This window comes from Scyliorhinus torazame, chromosome 17 (genome assembly GCF_047496885.1).
Source record: "Scyliorhinus torazame isolate Kashiwa2021f chromosome 17, sScyTor2.1, whole genome shotgun sequence".
In the NCBI taxonomy this organism is placed as follows: domain Eukaryota; kingdom Metazoa; phylum Chordata; class Chondrichthyes; order Carcharhiniformes; family Scyliorhinidae; genus Scyliorhinus; species Scyliorhinus torazame.
The window spans coordinates 174,140,262-174,152,733 of record NC_092723.1 but is presented as its reverse complement, the minus strand read 5'-3'; the positions used below and the strand labels follow the sequence as shown (position 1 = coordinate 174,152,733).

Below are 12,472 nucleotides of genomic sequence, written 5' to 3'. Positions count from 1 at the left end.
AATCACCGCTATTCGCGCGCGCGATCGACGTGCCACCGGTCGGGGGCCATTGGAAAAGGCCCTCCCGGCGATTCTCCGCGCTCGACAGGCTGTGCCCGCTGAGTCCCGCCGACGTGGTTCTAATGTAGTTCCACCCGGTGGGAACTCAGAGTCGCGGCTGATGTGGGCGTTTACGTGGGGGGGGGGGGGGCGTTGGGATCGGACACTGGGGGGGGTCCTTGACGACGGGCAGGCCACCGATTGGCAGGTCATCGTGATCCGGGAGTGATCTATCTTCCTCCACGCGGACCCACTGTGTGGCTCCGCCATGTCGGCGGCGTCTGTGCTGAGGTGGGCCGCCGCGCGCATGCGACCCGGTTGCCGCCGCTGTGCACATGTGCAGTCGCATGGTCTGTCCAGCAGGGCCCCGCTGACAGCCAGAGCAGCGGGACACACGCCGGAGACCTGCTAGCCACCTGGAGAATGGGGTATCACACCGGACTTTCGAGGAAAAAGTCCGGCGTGATTCTCACCCGTTTCCTGGCGTGCGTGGGGATTTAGTCCCCCAAAGGGAGAATCCCGCCCAACGTCAGCAAGGCCAAGGCAGCGCATCCCTTCACAAGAGCTCCTACACAAACTCACCTTCACCCGCTCCCACATGGCTCTCGGACCGCTGAACCACCCCAAACCCTTCTCAATATTGGCTGCCCAATAATAAAAAAGCAAATTGGAAAACTCTAGACCCCCGGTCTGTCTGCCCTTGTGAATAAATTACCTATGAATCTTTGGGAGTCTTACGTGCCCATATAAAGGAAGCGACCAACTTATTGACCCTAACAAATTAGGATTCAGGGAGAAAAGTGGGGAGGCACTGTAAAATAAATAAAAAATCTTGGGAGGATATTCATTTTATAGTCTGGACCTGCCCGCTAAGGCCAGGGGCAGGTTATCCCACTTTTGCAAGTCGGACTTAACCTTACTCACCAGACTGACGTAGTTCAATTTATGGAGCAGGGGCTAGTCGTGGGCCACCTGGATCCCAAATAACAGGAGCTAGACCTGGCAAGGTGAAAAGGTAACACTGCCAGATTGGCTCCCCACCCCACCCGGGAGATTAATCGGAAAGTATTTGTTCTTCTCCAAATTCAACTTGTACCCTGAGAAGGAGTCAAAGTTCCTTAGTAGCATCGTTATTTCATCCATACTGGAGATTGGATCCATGATATAAGGCAGCAGGTCATCTGCGGGTAAAGACACCCTATGTTCGAACCCCCCCCCCCCCCCCCCCCCCATCCCGCCCCGCTCCACCCCACCCTGCCTTACCACCTTCCACTTACTGGAAGACCTCAATGCAATGGTCAAAGGTTCAGTCGCTAATGCAAACAAGAGCAGAGACAGTGGACACTCCTCGCTCATACCCTTGTTTTACAAAAAATACCCCAAACTCAAGGCATTAGTACGGACTCTAGCAGTGGGGCCCTAAGCAATAACCAAACCCACAAAATTAACTTTTGCCCCATACCGAACCTCCCAAGGTTCTCCGAAAGGTAGCCCAACTCCACCCGATCAAACACCTTCTCGGTTGGCATCCAACAATGCAATCACCTCTGGCTTGGGGATGGGAGAGGGGGAAGAGAACAATATTCAATAATGGTCGAATATTGGGTAGACAACTGCCGACCCTTAACAAAGCCTGTCCGGTCTTCCGCAATCACCTACAGGAGACAGGGCCCCGGTCGTAATGCCAATCGCGGTGTTCCTTGGCCCACTCCTGGACCCGTTCCTTCTCCTGTCCAGCTCCAGAGGGCATTTGAGTCCACCCTCTCCCACCAACACGATACTAGCTTTAACTAAAGACCTTTGCCTTGTCCTAACCAGTCGATGCACTCAGTACATGGTGAATGTCTGTGGTGCAGGCTGTGAGCTCTCTCCTCCTAGCTAGCTGCAACTCGAATGAGCAGGAACTCTGATGCCCCCTGTCTTTATAGTGCGTGTGCTCTAACTGGTGATTGGCTGCGGTGTTGTGTGTGTTGATTGGTCCCACTGTGTGTCTATCAGTGTGTGTAGAGGGGTCAATTACTAGGGGGCATAGGTTTAAGGTGAGAGGGGCAAGGTTTAGAGTAGATGTACGAGGCAAGTTTTTTTACACAGAGGGTAGTGAGTGCCTGGAACTCGCAACCGGAGGAGGTGGTGGAAGCAGGGACGATAGTGACATTTAAGGGGCATCTTGACAAATACATGAATAGGATGGGAATAGAGGGATACGTACCCAGGAAGTGTAGAAGATTGTAGTTTAGTCGGGGAGCATGGTCGGCACGGGCTTGGAGGGCCGAAGGGCCTGTTCCTGTGCTGTACATTTCTTTGTTCTTTGTTCTTGTCTGCACCATGATATAATGGTGTATATTATGACAGTTAGAACATCCGCTGGGCCGAGAGTTGCTCGGAATTTTGCCAGCAAAGTGTTGCCCATTAGCATGTCCTGAATTGCTCCCCCAATAATGCCCCCAGCGGGAAACGCACGTAATTCAATGCCAGCGTCAACACTTCCCAGATGAAGAATTCCGCCCTATGAGTTTATAAATAGTGTGGTAAGGATATGGTGTTGTTACCATGTCAAAGCAGTTGTCGTGAACTTTTATTGTACATAATACATTTTGCCAGTTTTATCAAATTGTCAGCCTTTATGCAGGTTGGAATAATGTTGAACGATGCTGTACGGTTTGAGGTGCGATAGCACGTCAGCGATTGGAAACAATCAGTATTTCATGCTCCCTCTGTTGGAACCCTGAGGTCCCTTCACAGCAGCGATACATCGAAGATTATTTTCACTAGTGATTTAACGGCCGATAACAAGTGAACTTTAAATGAGTTCTGTTTCAATATAAGCCGAGTCCATTTCTACCCTTTCCTCCCCACTCACCAGTCAAGTCCCTCTGTTCTATGCTAATTGCAATGATATTGGGCGCAGTTCAGCAGACTGAAGTTAAAGTCGGCGAATGGCACATTTAGCGGAGTGTTTCTCAGCAGCTGGAGCACCGAGAAACATGGTGCTGTTAACCTTGGGGAGGCCCCTGGGAACCACCCTTACATCCTCTCTACCTGGTAAGGCCCACACGGCCCCAATGCCTGGCACTGCCAAGCGGGCACCCTGGCAGTGCCCCTGCCAGACTGGCAGTGCCAAGGTGCCAGAGGGAGTGCCTGGGTGCCACCCTGCCCTCTCCCCAACCTCCTGAGGGTCTCCAATGACCTGGGAGACGCCCAGGTGCCATTATACCTGTGGACCAGTACTAAACAGCGCCCTGGCGAGGTTGCCCAAGCGTGAATGTTGAGTCCCTAGCGCCGAGTGAATCTGGTGAACACATATTTAAATGAGCCAAATGGTCTAATTTAAATATGCTGATCTGGATCCCACCCAGTGAGGGCAAGATCCAGCTCATGACGTCTTTGCGAAATTCCGTTGAATCTAGCGAGATTATTTGCGTGTCGTGGTTAGCACAGTTGCTTCACAGTGGCAGGGTGCCAGGTTCGATTCCGGCTTGGGTCACTGTCTGTGCGGAGTCTGCACATTCTCCCCGTGTCTGCGTGGGTTTCCTCCGGTTGCTCCGGTTTTCTCCCACAAGTCTCAAAAGATGTGCTGTTAGGTCATTTGGCCATTCTGAATTCTCCCTCCGTGTACCCAAAAAGGCGCCGGAATGTGGCGACTAGGGACTTTTCACAGTAAGACCATAAGACAATAAGACATAGGAGCAGAATTAGGCCACTCGGCCCATCGAGTCTGCTCCGCCATTCAATTAAGGCTGATATTTTCTCATCCCCATTCTCCTGCCTTCTCCCCATAACTCCTGACCCCCTTATTAATTAAGAACTTATCTAACTCTGTCTTAACGACACTCAATGATTTGGCCTCCACAGCCTTCTGCGGTAAAGAGTTCCACAGATTCACCACCCTCCGGCTGAAGAAATTCCTCCTCATCTCAGTTTTGAAGGATCGTCCTTTTAGTCTGAAGTGGTGTCCTCTGGTTCAATGTAACTTCATTGCAGTGTTAATGTAAGCCTACTTGTGACAAAATTATTATTATCTCACACGAGGTGTTTTGCAAGATTCAACAGCCTCATCCCAACACCAGGTTGGGCGTGATGACACCGCTGAATAGCGTCCATTATAATCTACAAACCTGCTAGTTAACAAACCTTCTCCATTACTCTTTGCAAGCTTGGAGATATCGGGCAGGATTTTCCCCTACCCGGCAGGGCAGGGGGTCCCGGCGGGACGGAGTGGCGTGAACCACTCCGGCGTCGGGCCACTCCAAAGGTGCGGAGTCCTCTGCACCTTCAGGGGCTAGGCTCGCCCCAGAGTGGTTGGCGCCCTGCTGGCCGGCGGGAAAGGGGCTTGGTGCCACACCAACCAGCGGCGGAGGGCCTCCGCTGGCCGGCGCATGCGCGGGAGCACCAGCGTGTGCTGGCACCATCCCCGTGCATGTGCAGAGGGATTCGCTTCCGCACCGGGAATGGCGGAGGACCATGACCTCCGGTGCGGAACAATAGACTGCCCCCACGGCACAGGCCCACCCACGGATTGGTGGGCCCCGACCGCGGGCCAGGCCACCGTGGGGGCACCTCCCGGGGCCAGATCCCCCCGTGACCCCAAGAACCCCGGAGCCCGCCCGCGCGGCCAGGTCCCGCCGGTATGGGACCTACTCTAATTTATGCCGGCGGGACCGGCAACAGACGGGCGGGACTTCGGCCCATCGCGGGCCGGAGATTTTGGTCAGCCCCAGGGCCCATTGAGTCGCGCCGGACCTCGCCATTCTCCGAGGCGGGCGGCGCGACTCACTCCGTGGCAGTTTTTGGGGGGCGGGAGAATTAGGAGGACGGCGGGGGCGGGATTCACGCCGACCCCCGGCGATTCTCCCACCCGGCGGGGGTGGGGGCGGTGGGGGGGGTCGGAGAATCTCGCCCATCGTGTCTGGGTGGTCCTTGTCCCTGCATTCCAGTGTTTCAAATTTTTTTTTAAAATAGGGAAAATATTTTACTGATGGCAGCCCATGAATCATGATCTAAATTATCCTCGACATGTACATATTCAGGAACTAATAATGTTTAAAAAATGGAACGTTCTTAATAAGCAGCAGAAAGGTGCTCCACTAGAATCTGAATGTTTCTATTTTATGAAACTGAAAAAGTACGTTGCAATTTTGCCTGTAATATTTTTCTAAAATAATGATTTCATCTTAAATTGACATTAGTGCTGATACCGGTAGAACTGTAACTCAGCGTGGCTCCAGAGAAGGAGGGGAGGAAGCATTAAGAACAAGATTTAAATCTAAAAATGTAAATCATTCACAAAAATAACAGACGCGGGTAAAATGAGTGAACATTTTGAAACGTGTTGTGTTGTGATAGTGATTTTGTTTCACTGATTAGCCCTTTAGCTGTAGGTTATGGTCAAATGAAATTAGTACATGCAGAATCATTTTATTGAAAAGATAGAATGATTCTGTTTCAGTACTTACCAGAAGCTCCTGCTCAGGGGGTTGAACTTTGGATGGGCGGCAGTGTTACGTGTTCCCTCATGTCTGTTGGTGGAACATCACGTGATCTGCCATGGCATCAACGGAGTGTTTTGTGTGAACTTTCAGCTCACCATCTTACCCTGTGGAAGCAACCTCTCTAAATAAACCTTGTATTGTGCTTGCACGAACTTAGAGCATGGCACCTCTACTTCTTTTTCTCTTTGCGGCTAACAACATAAATATAATAGAAGAGAAAACTGGCGATGAGGATTCGGGCAGTAAACAATGATCAATTTTAAACAAGAATTTCGCAGCAGTGAGAACCATTGACGAAGATTCAGGCTGGAAACAATCATCGACGGGTTTGTGGCAAGAAAATACTTTGGGAAGCATTGATGATTTAACCTATTGATCGCAACCAGCCATTAGTGCAAGTAGGTTTTTGAAAAATAAAATGGGACGCAACTGGAGGGGGTCTGCGTGGGTTTCCTCCGGGTGCTCCGGTTTCCTCCCACAGTCCAAAGATGGCAGGTTAGGTGGATTGGCCATGATAAATTATCCCTCAGTGTTCAGGGATGTGTAGGTTAGCTTAAGGGGTTATTGGCTGAGGGTGGGGATGTGGGCTTGGGTGGAGTGCTCTTTCAGAGGGTTGGTGCCACGCGATGGGCTACATGGCCTTTTTCTGCACTGAAGGGATTCTATGATCCTCAGGTTAAATCACCGTCAGCTCTCCCCCTCAAAAGGGAAAGCAGCCTATGGGCATCTAGGACTATATTGACTACTTTATACAATATATAATCCAACACATTTCTCCCTCTCTTCAGTTCTGATGAAGAGTCAGAAGCACTCGGGACGTTAACTCGGGTTCTCTCCTCTCATATGCGGCCAGACCTGCTGAGTTTTTCCAGCATCCTCTGTTGTTGTTTCCGATTTCCAGCATCTGTGATATTTTGCTTTTATTAAAGAATGTATCTGTTTGGCTAAAGCCAGTCTGGCATCATTAGCTGGAATATATTGCCCAGCATTTACAGCACAGAAACCGACCAATGGCTTCGGATGGACTGTGCTGAGGGTAAATGCCCCTCCCACCTCCAGCTCAGTCGAAAAGCCAGAACCTTTTATACATCAACCTTACCCTCCCTCATTTACTTCGCTAACCCGCGTAAATTCCCCTAAACTATCCCTGGAGAGGGGGGTAGAAGAGTTCTGCAATCTCCGGGTGAAACATTCCTGACAGAGGGAGAGGGGGGGGGGGGGGGGGGGTACATGCCACATGTCCAGTTTCACTTCACAGCACAGCCCAGCCTGTGGACAATACTTCCCCGGGAGATTGAATCGTGTTTCCACACGGCTGCTCCATTTAAATGTCCTGGGAAGGAGATGGGGATGGAATGCAGACAATGTGAAACCGTGCAATTCAACCGGGGACGTCCACGACTAATCGACCCTCCTGTGATCACCGATATGAACTGGGTGTATTTCACATTGTGTGAGAGAGAGGAGAGGGGGGGGGGGGGGGGGGGTTGGTGGCTGGAGTGAGGGACAGAGGGGAGGGGAGAGGGTGGGTAAAGGGAGAGGATTGAAAGTGAGCCTCCAACAGTGAAGGGGGTGGGATTGTTTTCCTTCAGCCTGGATGGGGCCGGGGGAGAGACCCCTTTATGTGATCCTGCTGGATGTTGTGTGTGTGTGTGTGTGGGGGGGGGGGGGTGTATGTTGTGAGGGGTGGGGTGTGGGTGAGAGGTGGGGTGTTGTGAAGGGTGGGATGTGGTGTTGTGAGGGGTGTGTTGTGAGGGGTGTGGGTGTGGTGTGAGGGGTGGGTGTTGTGAGGGGTGGGTGTGGGGGTTGTCTGTGTGAGGGGGGGGGGGTGTTGTGAGGGGTGGGTGTGGGGGTTGTGAGGGGTGTGGTATGAGTGGTGGGTGTGGGGGGGGTTGTGAGGGGTGGGTGTGGGGGTTGTTGTGAAGGGTGTGTGTGTGTGGGGGGGGGGTGTTGTGAGGGGTGGGTGGGGTGTATGTGTGGGGGTGGGGGTGTTGTGAGGGGTGGGGGTGTTGGGGCCGGGGGGAGTGGGGAGGGGGCCGAGGGTGGGCTGCCGCTGCGCGGGGAGGGGGCTCCTGACCAGCGGACATTTCTTCCACTCCAGCGGCCTGGTGACTGGGCTGGAAACGCGGCCCCGGCCCCCAGTGATTGGGTTTGTTTGGGTGAGGGGTGGGGGTTGAGACCATGTACCCGGCTTTCGGCTCCTTCTGCTGGGGGCCTGTGGCCGCCGCGAGGGGGTCGATGAGCGTGTGGGAGCGGTACCGGGGCGGGGGTCCGGGGGAGGGCACCTCGGCAGCGGCCGGCGGCTGGGGCCCGGCCCCTGGGTGGGCAGAGCCGGGGACCCCCGCCCCCGGGCAGCAGCGCAGCCCCGCCGAGATCCGCGCCGCCAGCTGGGGCTCGGAGATCCTCCGGCGGGAGCGGAAAGCCGCCAAGGAGAGCGAGATGCTGGAGGGGGCCGATCGCAGGGCGGCCGACGTCGCCCTTAAATACATCCGCCCGGAGGAGTGCGTCAAGTACATGAGGGTGTGTGTGGACCCAGGTGAGGGTGTGTGGACCCAGGTGATGTGTGTGTGTGTGTGTGGACCCAGGTGAGGGTGTGTGTGTGTGGACCCAGGTGAGGGTGTGTGTGGACCCAGGTGAGGGCGTGTGGACCCAGGTGAGGGTGTGTGTGTGTGTGGACCCAGGTGAGGGTGTGTGTGTGTGTGTGGACCCAGGTGAGGGTGTGTGTGTGTGTGGACCCAGGTGAGGGCGTGTGTAGACCCAGGAGAGGGTGTGTGTGGACCCAGGTGAGGGTGTGTGTGTGTGGACCCAGGTGAGGGCGTGTGTAGACCCAGGAGAGGGTGTGTGTGTGGACCCAGGTGAGGGTGTGTGTGTGTGGACCCAGGTGAGGGCGTGTGTAGACCCAGGTGAGGCTGTGCGTGTGGATCCAGGAGAGGGTGTGTGTGGACACCCAGGAGAGGGTGTGTGTGGACCCAGGTGAGGCTGTGCGTGTGGACTCAGGTGAGGGTGTGTTTGGACCCAAGTAAGGGTGTGTGTGTGTACCCAGATGAGGGTGTGTGTGTGTGTGTACCCAGATGAGGGTGTGTGTGTGTGGACCGAGGTGAGGCACAGCAACAAACAGCCCCCTTCAACCCTGGGCTCTGCATTGTGCTGCTGGACAAGACCAGTGTCTGTGCAACAACAAAATCACAATATGTTGCAGAAACTCAGCATGTCTGACAGCAACTGGGGGGGGGGGGGGTAAGAGAGGCAGTGGTGACAGCATAATTCACATCCTGATCTGTCCCAACAGGGGGAATGCTCCCTAAAGCTGGTTTGTGTATCACTAAATAAAGAGAGAGACTCCATCTCTCCATTTGTACAGCGCCTTTAGGGCGGCACGGTAGCACAATAATTAGTACTGTTGCTTCACAGCGCCAGGGTTCCAGGTTCAATTCCCGGCTTGGGTCACTGTCTGTGCAGAGTCTGTACGTTCTCCGTGTCTGCGTGGGTTTCCTCCCCCAAGTCCCGAAAGACAAGCTGTTAGGTGAATTGGACATTCTGAATTCTCCCTCAGTGTACCAAAATAGGTGCTGGAATGTGGCGACTAGGGCATTTTCACAGTAACTTCATTGCACTGTTATTGTAAGCCTACTTGTGACAATAATAAAGATTATTACCCGTGTATAGAATCAATAGATTTGGGAGGGAGACAAATATACAGGTGCTGGAGGCAAATTGAAGGGTGTGCTCCCTCTTAATGAGACCTTTTGTGAAGCTTACCTGACATTCCAATCGATCATGTTTGCATTTTAATTAATGCTTCCCCCACCCCGCAGCTATCCTGGAAGATACGGCTGGATACATCCTGCTGGAAGTCCTGAACTCGCTGGGATCAGAATACAGCATCGAACCTCAGTCAGTCCCTTCCACTATCACCTGGAGAAGAGAATTTCCTGAGGCTATGCTCACCAACCTGTCCGACGAGGTGAGTCCAGAGTGTGCAGGAGCAGTCAATGCTGTTCTTTTAGAACAGTGCCCCTCAGGTGATCAGACTGTCACTTCTGCCACACATTGGAACAGTGATGACAGTATATAACTCAGGTCCTGATGTGACTCAACATTTCAAAACCCCTGTTGGTGGGGCTCTCTATCGCTGCTTTGTAGATGATCAAATAAAGAGAGAGACAGACCACCTTTCATTTAAATAGAGGTCTTTCACAATCGTAGGATACCTCCAACAGCCGAGGAGGTCCTTGTGGTCTACGACAGCTTGCATATAGCAAGCATCCACATACAACAATGAGATAAAAAGAGATTGGTCATTAAATTTATAAAAAATTTAAAAATTACTTAGAGTACCCAATTCATTTTTTCCAATTGAGGGGCAATTTAGCATGACCAATCTACCTAGCCTGCACATCTTTGGGTTGTGGGGGTGAAGTCATTAAGTAATGTTAAGGAGATTTAAAACAGATGAGGAGAAATTACTTCTCTCAAAGGTCGTGAATCTGGAAATCACTGCCCCAGAAGATGCCGGGACTGTTAGATTTTTAATTAGTAAGGGGTTATGGAGAATGGGCAGGGAAGTGTAGCTTGAGGCGAATATGAGATCAGCCATCATCGTATTGAATGGCGGAGTGGGCTCCTAGTTCTTATGTGGGGGTCAAGCAATATTTAAAAAAAATAGCTCAAGAGTCATTTGTATCTGCCTTCCGCTCTGAAAAAGTCTGACTCAAAACGTTAACTCTGTTTCTCTCTCCCCCCGATGCTGCCTGACCAGAGTTTTTCAAGCATTTTTTGCTTTTATTTCAGATTTACAACATTTACCGTATTTTGTTTTTACCCTTCGAACTGGAATAGTGTTCTTTTTTACACATTGTGAAAGTGAGTGTCTCCTACCTGTGCTCCCAGAACATTTATTATTGACAAGCAATCAGCAGAAGTTTGTGTCAGTCTGTCAACAGGGACCATCAGAGCATATTCAAAACAGGGACACTTTTGCAAGACTGCATCCTATTGTATAAATGGACACTGTCACTCACTGCAGCTCTTGGTCTCACATTGGTAATACAACCTTGTCTGTTGTTCAACATGTTGGGAACTACTTAATTGACTTTTCTAAGATATACTGGTGTTGGGGGCAGCCCAGAGAAGGTTCACTCGGTTGATAAAGCAAAATTACTGTGGATGCTGGAATCTGAAACAAAAACAGAAAATACTGGACAATTTCAGCAGGTCTGACAGCATCTGTGGAGAGAGAGAAAATGGAGCTAATGTTGAGGCTGGATGACTCTTTGTTGAAGCTGGAGAGAACTGGAAATAGGGTCCAATTTATACAGTTGTGGGCGGGGGGGGGGGGGGGGGGAAAGAGGGTGAAGCAGTGGGGCTGGATAGGGGGCCAGCGATAGGTGGAGATTGACAAAGATGTCGTGGACAGAAAGACAAAGGGAATATAAATGGAGGCAGTCACTAGGATTTTCTTATGAGGAGGGGTTGAGTAGGTTGGTTCTGTACTCATTGAAATTTAGAAGAATGAGAGGTAACCATAGAGACATATTGGATTCTCAGGAGGCTTGACTACTGACTGCACTTTCCTGTAGTCTCTACCCAGTCTCTGGGTTCCACCTGGCTTTGGTACCATCACAATAGGTGAACTTTAATGACTAGAACTCCATTCAATATAATTTTGGAGCATAAATTCAATTTATTTTTGCACCTGTGATAACCATACTGGATTCAACCTATAAGGATGTTGTTTTATCGGATCTATACTTCTCACATTTACATCATGCATGGCTTCTTCCTTTCTATCCAATTTATTCACAAAAAGAGATTTTTATTTCAATGGTACTAGTTAGACCACACCTGTAATACTCTTAACAGTTTTGGTCCCCTTATCTAAGGAAAGATATACTGACATTGGACACAGTCCAGATAAGGTTCACTGGTTTGATCCCAGGTATGGAGGGATTTTCTTATGAGAGGCTTAGCCTGTACTCATTGGAGTTGAGAAGAATGAGAGGTGACCTTATTGAGACATATAGGATTCTCAGGGGTTTGACAGGGTAGATGTTGAGAGGTTGTTTCCCTTATAGGAAAGTCTAGGACCAGAGGGCATATTCTCAGAGAAAGGGGTTGCCCATTTAAGACAGAGGTAAGGAGGAATTCCATCTCTTGGAGGGTATTAAATTCTTCCCGCAGAGAGCGGAGTCATTATTTTCCTATACCTAGGTGGCATTACAATTTGATGTAGTTCTGCGCATTTCTCATCTGTGTGAACATGAGAAAGTGGGAGACTTTCTCATTAATGTATTATCCATCAAATAATAACATTCAGGAATACACTGTTTACAGTCAGGAATACACCATTTACTTTCTTCGATAGTCCAAGGACGATCGGACAAATTGTAGCCCCAAATTGGTGCCGTTGGGCACTGACTTTATCCATGGTTCTGCGGCAGTTAACAGATACTTTCTACATTATAAAATGCAACTCTGAATGTTCCTTGGTTTAATTATCGAGTGATCTTGGAAGATGAGTGATCTCGGAAAATATCCCTCCATATTGGTGTTTGAATAGATACATAGAAGATAGGAGCAGGAGGAGGCCTTTTGGCCCTTCGAGCCTGCTCCGTCATTTATCACGATCATGGCTGATCATCCAACCCAATAGCCTAATCCTGCTTTCTCCCCATAGCCTTTGATCCCGTTTTCCCCAAGTGCTACATCTAGCCGCCTCTTGAATAATGACGCATGTCTGGCTGAATTGTACCAGGAATATGATAACAGGCAGGTTGATTAAAGAATGTTTTTTATTTGGGCCAGCTTCAATCCCTGGTTAGTGCAATTCCAGTATATTATTATTGAACAACATATTGAACTCTCCTTTTTCAATTTTCTGGCTTCAGCAGCTGATGAAACACGGAGGAAGTTTGTGGAAACTTTATCTAGGGTCTGCCCTATAA

The 12,472-nt window shown here is 50.6% G+C and overlaps 1 protein-coding gene across 1 annotated transcript in view; it reads left to right on the top strand.

Annotated features, from left to right (window-relative positions):
* The first annotated feature begins 8,488 nt into the window (after positions 1-8,488).
* The window catches only part of LOC140394429 (crossover junction endonuclease EME1-like), a 29,894-nt gene continuing 25,910 nt past the window's right edge, over positions 8,489-12,472 (top strand). Inside the window, exons 1-2 of the mRNA XM_072481691.1 lie at positions 8,489-8,501; positions 9,344-9,492. Of these exons, the coding sequence (XP_072337792.1) occupies positions 9,469-9,492 (24 nt within the window). The 5' untranslated portion in view covers positions 8,489-8,501; positions 9,344-9,468. The remainder of the gene's footprint in view (positions 8,502-9,343; positions 9,493-12,472) is intronic.